This window comes from Aspergillus nidulans, chromosome VIII (assembly GCF_000011425.1).
Source record: "Aspergillus nidulans FGSC A4 chromosome VIII".
NCBI classification, from domain to species: Eukaryota; Fungi; Ascomycota; class Eurotiomycetes; order Eurotiales; family Aspergillaceae; genus Aspergillus; species Aspergillus nidulans.
Window position 1 is genome coordinate 414970 of NC_066264.1, and position 14300 is coordinate 429269.

Here is a 14300-nt window from a genome sequence, read left to right on the forward strand (position 1 = left end):
TCCCTCAGCATTTTTTCGATACCCAAAACTCAGTTAACAACTTGCAGCCTAGAGTTGATCAGGACTTCTGCCGGAGATATCTCCATACGTACCGGAGGCCACTGTTCAGGCCAATTTTCCCGCAGAGAGATCGCTGATCTTCACCCGCAATTCTTCAAAGCTTCTACTCAGCCGAATCAGATCGACGGCCCGTGCCTATTCTGTATTCTACCGGTGGTTCAGCCTATATTCTGCAGAGCATATTTGGATTGGCGGCACGATATTGAAGCTTCTGGCAAAGCTTAAACGTATATGCCAAGACTGTCAATATACTTGAGACACAAACCCAAATTAGCCTATTCACGGTGCGAAACAAGACTTCTCACTTGACACCCGTCTATGTTTCATCCTGACACATGCGTGGATTCAAATTCGCCATCGAAAGAATGGTAGCCATTCAAAGGCTTCGTGGATTAACCGGCAGCCTAAAGAATATTAACCCTCAAACACTCCGTCCCCACAGTCAGCAGTACCCCCAGGTATCATATGATGGACGTGACTATAAAGCAACGTCCCGGCACGTCTCAACACGTCCCAGTCTGCCTCAACACTTCAACAACCGGCAACATGGTCTCCTTCTCATCCCTTCTCCTTGCGTGCTCAGCCGTCACGGCTTTCGCTGCTCCTTCTGACCAGAGTATCGCTGAGCGATCTCTGTCCGAGCGTTCTACTCCCAGCTCCACTGGTACAAGTGGTGGCTACTACTACTCCTTCTGGACTGATGGTGGCGGTGACGTGACCTACACCAACGGCGATGGTGGCTCCTACACTGTCGAATGGACCAACGTGGGCAACTTTGTCGGCGGAAAGGGATGGAACCCAGGCAGCTCTCAGTATGGACGACCTTATCCTTTTCCAGCGACTCAGCTAACAAATTAGGACCATCTCCTACTCCGGCTCCTTTAACCCTAGCGGTAACGGCTACCTCTCCGTCTATGGGTGGACCCAGAACCCGCTGATCGAGTACTACATTGTCGAGTCCTACGGCGATTACAACCCAGGCACGGCAGGAACACACCAGGGAACTCTCGAGTCGGACGGCTCGACCTACGATATCTACACTGCGACTCGTGAGAACGCACCCTCAATTGAGGGTACTGCCACCTTCACGCAGTTCTGGTCTGTTCGCCAGAGCAAGCGCACCTCGGGCAGCGTTACCACCCAGAACCACTTTGACGCATGGTCGCAGCTTGGCATGACTCTTGGAACTCACAACTACCAGATTGTGGCTGTTGAGGGATACCAGAGCAGTGGATCTGCTTCTATTACCGTTTCCTAAGCGTCATCCAGTCGCTTTTCGCTTCAGTCCTATCAAACTTGTTGACAAGGCGCGCGCCTTCAACTTTTCGTTGGGGTCCGATGGACCCAGCACATTTTCTCTTCATTGTACTGTTCAAATTCTATTCTGTCTATCGTTCATGTATTTTGTCAATCAATATCAATAACAACCTTTGAGAAATGCCGCTGCTGCTCCAGATACTCATAGGCCTCCCTTATCTCCGCAAACCCAAAAACCCGGTCATCGACCACGGGCTTGATGAGCTTCTCGTCAATAAGGGCATTCAATTCCCGAAATTGCTCCCGCGTACCCAGCAGGAATCCCCTCGTCGCACAGAGATATGTCAGACCGTCCATGATTGATGGTACCTGAGCATTCTCAGATGCACCAAGTAATCCAGCCAGGGCAACAAGGCCATCTGCCTTCACAGCTTTCAATGATTGGGATACGGTCGAATGCCCGCCGACGTCAACGACGATATCGACACCCCGTTTGTGTGGGGTAAGGGACTTTGCAACCTCGCCCCAGTTTGCGGTTGTCTTGTAGTTTATTACGTGGTGCGCACCGAGGGAGGACAGCCTTTTGGCCTTGAGATCTGAGCTCGTGGTGGCTATTACGCGTGCGCCGGTTGCAAGAGCAAACTATACACTCTCTCAGTATCTCCTTTCAGGCTCTTCGTCCTGAGGTTAATGCAGCATAGAAACAGAATAGTATAGGGAACTCCACATACCTGCAGAGCAGCAACACTAACGCCTCCGCTCCCCTGCACAAGCACATACTTTCCCTCGAGCGCATTTGTAAACTCCCTCGTGCTCGCGCTAGCAGGACCCGGTCCAAAAAGCGCATTCCAAGCCGTCAATCCCGAGCATGTCAGTGTTGCCGCCTCTCGAAATCCCAGTGTACTCGGCATCTTCACCAGAGAACTTTCATGGAAAACAGCGTACTTCCGCAACGTTCCATGAGCACCGTGTCCCAGACCCGCAGCGATATCCGTAAAGGTAGCCGGCTCGTTATCGTCTTGGTGGACGGTCAGATGCGTAACAACCTTTTCGCCTGGTCTGAAACATGTCACGGATGAGCCGATTTGCAGGACTTCACCCGCGCCGTCGGACGAAGGGATTACTGGAGGGTTGATAGAAAGGCCAAACTTTCCCTGTCGAAGCCAATCGTCAGTCATCGTGCCTAAGTCCAAGGAGGGCCAGCTGAGGATGAGGTATGCACCTTAGCAATCACCAACTCGCGATAATTCAAAGACGCGGCGTGGATACGCACGAGGACGTCATTTGGTCCGAGAGGCGGGAGTTCATAGTTGGCGACGAATTCAAGTGACGAGGCGCCGTTTTGCGCCGCTAGAACCCAGGCGGGAGTTGTCGATATCGTGGTTGACATGGGTATGGATATCAGCTGGTGTCACTGTGCATGGACAGAGGTTCATGGAATCTGGGAACTCGGCTCGAGCTCTGAAGCGGATAACGTGGGGAATTCCAGATTTATACGCAGGCATCCGACAATGACTAGCCCAAGTGGAGCTGGATTGAAGAACTTGAGTCGTGAAGCTCCACTCGTACCAAATTTTGGGAATCGATCGGGAAGGAGAAGCACGGAGAAGAGTTCGAAGATCGTCATCGTTTGCATGAGATACGCTTCGATGGGTCCATGAAGTGCCCCCATTATTTGATGGCTGGGTGCATCGTTTGCACGGACAGCTCAAGAGCTTAGTACAATGAACATGATATTACGTCAATTTCACAAGGTGATTACAGGAGTATAGAGATAGAAATGTCGGAAAACGCAGGAACGCAACGCCTATCACTCCTTCCGCGATTGCATTCCAAAAATTTTCCGAAAATCAAAACTGTCTGGTTGATGCCTCGAATGAACTATGTAGAAGACGCTAAGCCCTACTTGCCGCGGATCAGGGCTTCAGCTATGCAACCATGCTTACTAACATTTGAACTGCTTGTGGTGGAAACAGGAATGTACTCTATTTATTTGTGTTGTGAGTCAGGGCATGACATGTGTGTCATTTGTGGGCTCCTGCTTATAAGCAATAACCTATCCATAGTATTGTATTTGTACTCCAGAAAGTCTTCGTAGCGCTTTCCTGGTGGAATTTTATTCGACAGGTCTATTGATACGGATCAGTTCAATTTTGCTAATGTTGAATATAGCCCTCCCGACGAATTAATATTGGGCAGGTGAAGTAGATATGACGGGAATCTAAGCAGCTGTGGTTGTTTGGACAACCATGCGAAGGCCCGCTGGCCGAGAACAAACCAGATCAAGATAACAATCACGCTGCAATAGGTGATTAGGTTCTGTAACAAATATCAGACATATGGATATCATATAGCAATAGGTTAGGAACTGTCAGTCGGTTCCCATATGGGAGACAATGAGAATCTTACTTTTACGGGCAATATGCAGTAAGTTTGTCTGATATATTGTTCGATCTTGGACGTAGATGACTTTACTACCGTTCTATCCTGCGTTCAGCCTGCATGCCTCATATTATTTTGTATTTTTACCTAGGGTCAGTGTTTGGAAATGGGATGGCTGCTAAAGAGGGAGAGGAAGTACGTATAGTGGTGCGAAGCGGTTGAGGTACGAGGTTCTTTGAATGAATGGCAGTTCTGATCGAATATAGGGTAAAAGTCCCACTTTAGTAGGAAGGGACTAATTTTAGATGATATACTTGCCGTTTCATGGTGGCTGAAAGGCAGCGGGGCGGAAGGGTCTCCGTGGCTGCGGAGAAGCACTGTTCTGCTCGTCAGTAAACAATGCCACCTGTACGGGTAGATGGTCGAGGAGCCCGTCTTGGTCTCTCGTTAGGCCTGATATGGGAAGAACAGGGCTACACGTCAGCAAGCACGCAGAGTTAGAGGAGAGGAGACCGTAACAACGGAGCATATCTGGCTTTGCTTCAGCAGTTTCGGGACCAGGTCAATGAATAATTAGGATTAATGGGCTTGGAAGTGTAATTTCATATGCTTATGCTTATCAAGATAGAGTAGTTGGGGATAAATACTTCGCCGGGTTTCGTACAACTTGAGAGGTTCGCCAGAGCAGTTCACCGCTTGTAGAAGCAGGGACCTGAATAACGGATAGCCAATGAGTGCAGATGATAACAAAGAGATCATACTATAATAGCCCCAACAGTGAATGTTCCCTCTCCTGCCTGAATTGGCACATACTCTTGAACATGCCAAAGGCAGCATATGCTTCCTGAACAATATATACTTCTGGATTGTATATATGTTCGATTGAACGACGTTTCGGGACCAGTAGAGACTATTTGCCAGTCATTAGTTGACTTTCCTCTCTTTATAATCCCTGCCGTTGATCATGGGCATCGTCAAGCAGGATGTGGTCAACACCAAACGAATACACCTAAAGGAGTAGCAGGCTCAAGTACCAAGGCGAGTAATATTACAAGCCGTCTCGTGCAGGTGGGCGAAGCGCTCCGGTTGGAGTCGAATGGAGCGTGGTGGACACCAACGCCCTTTTCATCTATGTTGGCATCTATGTTACGTCCAGGGGCTGTTGGGTGATGTCTGTCACGACGAGTGTCGCCGCGGATGACAACAGTTCTTCACGTTGTGTGCCCGTACAAGGCTAGAACATCCGGTTGGGGTCGGGGTGCCTAATAGGAGTATTCCTGGTGGTGATCGTACCTTTCCCTTCTCTCGCAGTGAAGTATGACATGCTGACGAATGAGTGTGTATTTTGTACCAATATGGCGTTGGGCATCTTCGTATCCCATATCCCTGACCTTCTTCTCAGGCTGCGCACTAAGATTGTGGCAACGCTGGTTTAGGATGACTGCGAGGACTATGTCCCTGCTTTTCATGATTCGTCCTTGATTGGGGTCTGCATAGAGATATTCTTACTGGCTTGCGCTTCGTTTGGATCTTTTGTGTCTACGTTAGGGTTTTACATCACAATGTACATCATCAGAACGTCCGTTCCTCAAGAATGAATTTTCAATATAATCAGCCCACAAACGCACAAACCGTTTTCAGTCATCATAGCTCTCCCAAAGTAAGAGCGATCATCTGAATTTATACACCGAGATAGTGAATAATAATGGTCACTCAAAACTTATAAATTTCCCATATGTCAACCTGTAACGAACTGGTGAATCAGGGCCAATTGCCAAGCCGAGCCCTGCAGATACGAGTCATGACTGCTGACGATTCTCTTCGTCAGACCGGAGCACGACGTTAGCAACGGCAGAAGTAACTGTTTCGCCGCAAAAGACGAGAATATCCCAGGCGTCAAAGCAATAGTGGCAACTTGAAACGCTGGATGTTCCGGCACCCGAGTGGAGGATAGAGAGGACAGGGGGACCCTGAGTTTCATGTAGACTCCAGTTCAGGCTACAAGATACAAAGCTGGCAATTTAGGAGATTTTCATGCTGGTCTCGGAGAAATACTAGTTCAATGGCTAGTGGAGAGATGCCAAAGCACGGATGTTTCATCTATACAACGGCCGCTATACGGTGCTTTTGCAGGAACCAGGAGAATCAACATAAAGCCATGAGCTCTCTCGAGCCTTGACTGAGTACCAACAAGCAATACGGCTCCTCTGATGGCTTCTCTGCCGAGACTGGTAGTCCTTGCGGGTCTGTTCAGCCTGACTGGGACCCAAATTCGGGTGCGGCTAATGGCCAGCAGCGTGCACGACCTCGCCGAACCTGATTTCTCTACCTTCTCTGTCGAAAGCAAAGCCCAGAGCTCGTTCACTGAGATCTCTGGTGTCAATTTTAATCTCTGCACCGGATGCTTCTTACCTAGAGGCGATTACTACAAGTATCAGTATACGCGGACGGTCTCGCACGTGGGCGAACAGGTCGTAAACCGGGGCACCACCACGTCTGCAAGGCAGAAGATGACAGCGTCATGTCTTCTTGGAGAGCGCCCGCCGACGTTGAGAATCCGACGTATAATCTCTACCTGGGAACGGATCCAGAGGACCCGGCCGGATCCAGTGAGGGCTGACAGAGACGACCGCGCTTTTTGGAGGTATGACTCTGTTCTTTGGCCGCTCCAGCAGCACTCACAACGGGAAGATCTGAACAAAATTGACACGTATTACTGGCGTGTTGACGTTGTCGATGGAGAGACCACATACACTGGTCACATATTCATCTTCCGTCTAGCCCACCTGGCGTTCCCTGACGCCGAGGGGTACGGGTACGGCTCCCTTAACTCCAACGCCATCTGGATGTACTAACGTCGATGACAGGCGATTCGCTCGTGGCGGCCGTAGGGGCAAAGTGGTCAAAGTCACCAGCCTTGAAGACACCGAAGACCTTGGAAGCCTAAGATATGCTCTCACTATCGAGACGAGCCCACGAATTGTCGTCTTTGACGTCGGCGGTGTCATCACCACGACTTCTCCTCCCACCGTGACCGACGACCATGTCACGCTAGCCGGTCAGACAGCCCCTGGCAAGGGTATCACCTTCTAGCGAAATATGATCTCAGAACCATCCAATGTCGCAGGACACCAGAACTACCCTCAGGGCACGGCTCACGGGTATGCGGCGACTGTTGGCGGTGATGTTGCTAGCGTGCACCACAATCTGATTGCGCATGCTGAAGGAAGGAGCTCGCTCGAGTATGGGAGGTGAAGTAGATGATAATGCAACGGTTGCAGGCAGGTTGGATATCAGAACAATGTGGTATATAACTTTGGTGCGTCCTATTACCCTCCCCATCCGCCCCCTGGCTTCCTGGATACCTTCAGAATGATGTAATGATGGCTCTGTCCGTTCAGGAAGCAGAGTTACCGACGGTGGCGCAATGGAAGTCAACTCCGTCGGCGACCTTTACAAGCAGGGCCCTGCGAGCGAGCTCACTTACACCCTACGCGCTCAATACGAGTATACTCCCCGGCTCGCAGCAGTACCACTGTGCGGGCAACTCGATGCCCCGTGCCTTTGATCAGGATTCTCCGCAGTTCGTTGATGACGGTACAGGCCAGACATCTGAGATTGCCTGCTACGCTGATATCAGCATTGACCCTGCGCCGAGCTACCAGAAATTCTTTGATGAGCCGTAGGCGTCCCCTCTCTTGGTATAAATATATTGAAGTAACCGGACACTAAGCACGAGCAGGTTCTTCCCGTCCTATATTACCGAGCAAGTTTCAACCGAAGCCTATAAGCTGGTTCTCTCTGACAGCGGCGCGTCGCAACCTGTTCTTGACGACCACGACACTCGCTTATAACCGAGACTCTCGAGGGCACAGCCACATACTCTGGCTCCATCCCGGCAAGCCTGGTCTTATTGACAACGAGGCCGACGTCGGCGGACTCGAGGATTTCCCGGAGGTCTCGCGTAGCGACACCTGGGATGCGGATAATGATGGGATAGCGGACTGGTGGGATGGGTCCACTGGCGGTGACGGGTATACCGCTATTTAAGGATACTTGAATTTCATGGCTGAACCGCACCTCTTTGTCACTAGCAGTGGAACAGGTGAGATTGACCCGGCTGCTTTGGCGAGAGTGTTCGTTGAGCCGTCATTCTCCGTCGAATGGACCGAGAATGCACTGGGAGAGGTCACTGTCGATGGGTCCACAGCAACTTATACCTCAAATGGAGACGCTGAACTGACTATTTCACAATCAGGGTTGGAGATCTGGAGGGAGGTACTTGGGAACGAAGAACTGGGGTTGCGGTTTTTGACGGGGCGGATGATGTTGAATAAACTTCTTTATCTCAACATCGCGTAGGTATGTTATTAGAGGAGAAAATAATGAATATTAATACTGTTGACGCGTTTTACATGCTGCCCCTGTGGTGAAATCAGCATTTAGCTTGACCACTTCCAGAAAACCCCAAGTGACGGGGTCACGGAGGCCACGTCAGGTCAGGTCTGATATGAACTTCACTAGAACGAGACTGCTTCGTGCAAAGGAGTGATGGACAGGAACAGTGCTTGGATTCTGAGTATCTACCGTATCTTGCTAAGAATTATAGTATGGAGTTAATGCAGCACGTCAAGCTTGGCTGATTGAAAGCATACAAGGAGGCATAGCCCAGTTTCTAGATATTCGCAGCGGACGTGAACCCTCAAAAAGCCTGCCCTAGACAATAGGCAGCGTGAGAGGTTAACGGCATAGCGTCCAAAGATCGCCTAAACTGGTCCCACAACAGCAATGTGTAATCGCGTTGGAACTGAATATCAGAGTTCCTGCTCAGATCTCTTCCCAGCAACTCGCATCGGGACGGCATTCGATCGATTCCTAGATTCGGGCCTTGTGACTATAATAAATCACCAACTGAGATTCTTCAAAGGCTGCGAAGTCTTCAATTTGGGCCCTTCCTCATGAATTGTATGCCGCTGACCGTGTCAGGCAGGTCGACGGGTTCCCAGTCCGCCTACCTATAGCCCCAAGAGAGGTGCCGATTCTTTTTGATGGTATCAGGTTCTTGTTTCGTATTTGTTGTAACCGTGAAAGGCATCTGTCTCCTATTTAGCCACAAAGAGAAGTAATCACTAGATTGTATTCGCAATAGTCGAAGGCAGTACCTCCAATGACCACGTGGGTAAGAGGGAGAGCCACACTCACTATGGAATGGTGCAACACAATTGAAGATAGCCTGCCAGCATCATCGCCCGAAGCATTTTCCTGGTCCAGAGTCCGTGTTATTCGATATCAAATTTCGTGTACATCCCATGATATCGAGAACAGTGTAAGACGGTGGGCTGAACTTAGTCAAAATCTTTGGACTAGGAGGAGAGGTGAAAGAGGCAAGTTTTGACGTCGACTGCCCTGAGAGATCGACTGTTGATCCTGTTCTTACCAAATGAGCGCTCCAGCTTGCCTCCCCGCCTGCAGACTACAGACAGAAATCCCAGCGACACCGCGACCCCGCGTGAACTCTCCTCATCCTTCATGTCCTCACGCAATTACAAGAACCGAAATCACTGCAATATTTTTCTACAATGACAGCCACGACGAGATCTCCCTACCCTTTCTCTTTCACCTCACACTCAGAAATGACGTCACAATCACCCCCCAACAGCCGCGGGGCCATCCCCTCGCTTCAAGCCTCGCGTCTTCGATCGCTCATGCTTGAAGCGTACGCCGACAGATCCAAAATCCTCGCTTTTCCATGTAGCTACGATGGTCTTTCGTCGCGGCTAATCGAGGAAGCCGGCTTCCCAATGCTCTTCCTGTCCGGGTTCGCGGTCTCCAGCACACATGGCCTCCCGGATACAGGCTACATCGCAATGGCGGAGATGTGCGATAAGATTCAGGAGACAGTCCGCGTAACAAGTCTACCGATCATGGTCGATGGTGATACAGGGTACGGAAGTGCAATGAATGTCAAGCGCACGGTGGAGAGTTTCGCTGCAGCAGGCGCAGCGGGGGTTATGATTGAGGACCAGACCTGGCCGAAACGTACGTCCCCTGTCACAGTTCCACTGATGATTTCGACCAGGCCTAATACTGATCTTGTGAAAAGGCTGCGGCCACACCAAAGGCAAATCCGTTGTATCTCGCGGCGAAGCATACGCTCGGATCCAGGCAGCCTGCGACGCGCGCAACGAGGGTCGAGATATATTTATTCTCGCTCGCACAGACGCATTGATTCATGGATGGGACGAGGCCCTAGCTCGAGCGAAAGAGTTTAAAGGGATTGGCGCAGATGCAGTGTTTGTAGAGGCATTACCTGATCGCGACGCAATGAAGCGCTGCGTCCAGGAACTACAGATGCCGATGCTTGCAAATATCATTGAAGGAGGGATGACGGAGAATCTTTCTGCTAAGGAGCTGGCTAGCTTGGGGTTTGCGGCGGTCGCGTATCCGTGGACGCTAGTCGCTGCGAAACTGAAGGCCATTAAGGACGCGCTGGAGGGACTGAAGAGAAGTATGCTGGAGGATGCACCCCCACCGATGATCCTGGGATACGATGAGGTTTGTGAGGGAGTCGGCTTCAAAAAGTACTGGGTAAGGTCCCCATCTAATGACTACAGGATGATGGAAAAGATAGAACTGACAAGATAGGATCGGGAACCGCGGTACGAGTTTGATGAAGAGGGATTGGTTAATAGGAAGTAGATTACATGTGAATACAAAATATTGGATCCCTACTAGTTTTAACTACTGAGCTATCCATTCTTAGAGAGGCAATGACATCATGCCAGAGGCGTCAGGAACGCCCCGCCGATCGCCATCAGATCTTTTAAAATCTCCCCGCAGTTCTCACCAAGACCTCCACCAATATCCCAATTCCGTTATTAAGCATGCCCCAAAAGCTCTTTATCCTAGTTTACAAAGGAGACCCCCTAGACTACTCCGAGTACCGCCACACAGCGCTCTACTTCCAGTTCGCCTCGTCTAGCCGGAGCATCATGCATGTCATCGGGTGCCCGGGCCTCTTCCGCTTCGCGCACGCCCGAGGCGCCGGCATCGACCCCGCGAATGTCGGGATTCTCGCCAAAGTCGTGCCAGTTACGGATATTCCGACAAAGATCGGCGAGGACTCAATATGTCAGACGGTCGAACGAACGCCAATTCGAAACGGGCGGGATGATCTCGATTGGAATTGCCAGAACTGGGTAGGGGATGCCTTGGCGAGGCTGGTGGACAGAGGGTGGATTACGCAGGAACATAGGGAAGATGCGATCGATAAAATGGCGGATGCTTGCTTAGAGGCGCGGGACGATGCAATTTGAGTCGATACTGAAATTTGGCTTGTCTGTCATGGATGAACTGCGGTCACAAGTGGTGATTGCTCTTTCACCCAGGTGCTGCCTCAACGCTCCCTCGTATCATCAACGAGATCCTGAAACCTCAGAGAAACGCCTCCTCTAACTGCCTCTCATCGCAGACTCACTGTCTCTGCCAAACGACACCCGTTTGTCATCAATCCGCTCGCCATCACCACACTGTGTCCCTTCGCGTGGGATCAACACTTATACCTGGCACAATAGTCGACATCTAGTTACAAATGTGGCAAATCTTGGATGACTATTGGGGTTCGAATAACGTCCAGGCGACATCTCTCTTTCGTCTCAACTGAGTCGGAAGGAAGAAGGATTCAAATGTCCATCCTACCTAGCCCGGATCACATCTCAATGAATACAAGCTACCTACTCCTGGTAGTTACCATGAAAAACATCACCGTCCCTCTGTGATTCAGGTATGGCGCTAGACGGAATGCTAGCGCTGCTATCGACCGGGGAAGGCTGTCCTGACAAGCGCTTACGTAGAGATTCTGACAGCTCTTAACCTTCAACCCAAGAAGGACCGTATTTTGGATCCTTGGCTTCCATTACGCGATGAGACGTGATTCCCTTTCTTACTTTGCTGCCAGTTGATTTTGCTGCCAGTCGAGCCCGAGCAGGTTATTCAGAGATAATACATACTCAGACGGCATTGTTGATTGAAGATCACGGTCTGTTCTTCGTCTTAGGTTCTTACCAAAAGAGGCGGAGATGGACACTCCGAGATTCCGCCCCTGCCTTATGTTTGATATTCCTGTGAGAACGGAGATTGAACGCCGAAGGCGATTACTTGCTTCCCTGGTTGTCTTACGATTGCGGAAAGCAACTTATCACCCAAGTGTCGTGTGACGAGGAAGGCGGAGAAGGGAATACAAATGATATGCCAGACCTTAGCCACATGGTTATCGAGTCATCATGCGAGCCAGAGTGTAACCTTGATGATGAACTATGGCTGCATGCAATGAACAGGTGAAACTCCGCCCAATACCTCCCGATACACAATACGAACACAAATACGAAACTAGATACGAACTATAAATGCCTTTGCTATGGTCTGGCAACCCGCAACGAATTGATCGAGAAATTTCAGAAAGGGTTCAGGGAAGTCATTTATCTGTTCAGAATCCACTCTTACTGGTATATTATTAAGGCGAGCTCAATGTTCCCGGGCCAAACGATATACCGCGAGATTCGAGAGTCGGATATACGGATGAAGGGCCCCGGATATACCCCTCAGCACCTCGGAATTTACGATTTCTTCAAACAGCCGGGTGGGGCGTCGGAAATACGGATCAACCCTAACTATTCGAAGATCACTTTCTTCACTTTCTTTTGGTTCTTCAAAATTCTAGAAGAGAACACGGACTCGATTGGTTGGTTTCAGGAAGTTCCAGAAGACAGTGATGGTGATTCATAATCGGCGCAATATCTTGTGACATCCTGTGACTGAAGGTTGACGTGCTTCACTCGGATTCAGTATTCCGAGAGGTCCAGACGACAAGCTTAACCTATTTAAAATCAAACGGGAGACGTCATACTTTTATCTTATCGTCGTTGGTGGATCCTGCAAAATTCCTCATCTTGCCCCTTTTCAGTTGCAAACTGCCTGTCCAGCAAGCAACCTAGGCTGAAGGCTGAAGCCAGGACTGGCATAATAGCCGCCATGGACGAGCAGGAGAAGAACGAGCACGGCAACGGGCTCTCGCGCACCAAGACCAACCAGTCCATCGCGGATACATTCTCTCGGCCGCGCGAAATCGTCTTCGTTATTATAGTATGCATGTCGCAGTTCATCACGCAGGCGAATGTCGGTGTCTGCCTGTCGCCCCTGGATATCGTCGGCGGGGACTTTGGGCTCAGTGAGCAGGGCGGACTGGCCTGGTTCCTGGCCGGATACTCCCTGACAGTCGGCACGTTTATTCTTGTCTTTGGTCGATGCGGGGATCTCTTCGGGTACCACCGGATGTATATCATCGGATTCCTTTGGTTGGCTCTCTGGTCGCTTGTCGCGGGCATTAGCGTGTACTCGAACTATATCCTGTTTATTATATCGCGTGTTCTGCAGGGCCTAGGCCCCGCGATGCTCCTGCCCAATGGGCTGGCTATTCTCGGCGCGACATATGCGCCGGGGAAGAAGAAGGATATGCTGTTTGCGCTGTTTGGCGCGACGGCTCCAAACGGTGCAATTATTGGCGGTGTATTTGCCGCGCTCTTTTCCCAGCTGGCCTGGTGGCCCTGGACATACTGGTCTATGTGCATCGTCTCTGTCGTATGCGCCGGAATCGGCTACCTCGTCATCACGCCGATCCACCACTCCAAACCGACAGATAACCTTTTCGTTGCGCTCGACATTCCCGGCGCGTTCACCGGCATCACCGGTCTAGTTCTCGTCAACATCGCATGGAACCAAGCGCCTGCCGTCTCATGGGCCGAGCCCTACGTGATCATCCTGCTCATCCTGGGCGCCCTCTTCATAGCTGCCTTCTTTGTTGTCGAATTCAAGTACGCAAAGCACCCACTAATCCCTTTCCACGCCTTCTCCACAGACGTTTCCTTCGTACTCGGCTGCGTCGCAACAGGCTGGGGCTGTTTCGGTACCTGGATTTACTACTCCTGGCGCTTCCTCCTCGACTCCCGCGGCGCAACGCCCCTCCTTGCCTCAGCACAGTTCATCCCGCCTGGTATTTCAGGGCTTCTCGCCTCCTTTGCGACGGGGTTTCTCATGTCCCGCATTCGCCCACCATTGATTATGTGCATGTCGTTAACCGCATTTACCCTCGGAACGATCCTCATCACCATTGCACCGGTGCACCAAACGTACTGGGCTCTTACGTTTGTTTCCCTTATTATCATCCCCTGGGGCATGGACATGTCCTTCCCCGCTGCCACGTTGATGCTCAGCAACGCCGTTGCGCGCGAGCACCAGGGTCTTGCGGCGAGCCTGGTCACAACGATTGTCAACTACAGTATTTCTCTCAGCCTTGGATTCGCCGGTACGATCGAGAGCCAGATTGTGCATGGTGACTCACCCGAAGAGCGGTTGAAAGGGTACCGCTCAGCACTGTATTTTGCGATTGGGCTGGGTGGTTTAGGACTTTGTATCAGTGTGCTTTATACCATGAAGAGTTATTTCTGGGGTCGGAGAACAGATGAGGTTGAGAATAGAGAGAAATCCGTGGAAAGGGAGTATGGCGAAGAAGACTCGTAGCTGCCGGTAGGCTGTGACTGGGAACG

At 50.7% G+C, this 14300-nt stretch overlaps 6 protein-coding genes across 6 annotated transcripts, besides 1 other annotated feature; 5 read left to right on the forward strand and 1 right to left on the reverse strand.

Annotated features, from left to right (window-relative positions):
* Positions 1-14300: part of a sequence feature (contig 1.172 1..523550(1)) that runs on past both edges of the window.
* On the forward strand, positions 607-1318 carry ANIA_09365 (endo-1,4-beta-xylanase B; the record flags this gene model as incomplete). Its single annotated transcript, XM_677542.1, has 2 exons — positions 607-872; positions 919-1318. The coding sequence occupies 2 exons, from the start codon at positions 607-609 to the stop codon at positions 1316-1318; spliced, it is 666 nt and encodes a 221-aa protein (XP_682634.1).
* On the reverse strand, positions 1464-2495 carry ANIA_09366 (zinc-dependent alcohol dehydrogenase family protein; the record flags this gene model as incomplete). Its single annotated transcript, XM_677543.2, has 2 exons — positions 1464-1959; positions 2049-2495. 2 exons carry the CDS (start codon positions 2493-2495, stop codon positions 1468-1470), a joined length of 939 nt encoding a protein of 312 aa, XP_682635.1. The 3' UTR covers positions 1464-1467.
* Positions 5910-6954, forward strand: ANIA_09367 (uncharacterized protein; the record flags this gene model as incomplete). Its single annotated transcript, XM_677544.1, has 3 exons — positions 5910-6514; positions 6567-6778; positions 6827-6954. 3 exons carry the CDS (start codon positions 5910-5912, stop codon positions 6952-6954), a joined length of 945 nt encoding a protein of 314 aa, XP_682636.1.
* Positions 7083-7749, forward strand: ANIA_09368 (uncharacterized protein; the record flags this gene model as incomplete). The annotated part of the gene is made up of 2 exons (XM_677545.1): positions 7083-7381; positions 7491-7749. The coding sequence occupies 2 exons, from the start codon at positions 7083-7085 to the stop codon at positions 7747-7749; spliced, it is 558 nt and encodes a 185-aa protein (XP_682637.1).
* On the forward strand, positions 9252-11015 carry ANIA_09369 (uncharacterized protein; the record flags this gene model as incomplete). The annotated part of the gene is made up of 3 exons (XM_677546.2): positions 9252-9738; positions 9803-10287; positions 10596-11015. The coding sequence occupies exons 1-3, from the start codon at positions 9279-9281 to the stop codon at positions 11013-11015; spliced, it is 1365 nt and encodes a 454-aa protein (XP_682638.2). The 5' UTR covers positions 9252-9278.
* Positions 12226-14274, forward strand: ANIA_09370 (MDR family MFS transporter; the record flags this gene model as incomplete). The annotated part of the gene is made up of 2 exons (XM_677547.1): positions 12226-12439; positions 12662-14274. 2 exons carry the CDS (start codon positions 12226-12228, stop codon positions 14272-14274), a joined length of 1827 nt encoding a protein of 608 aa, XP_682639.1.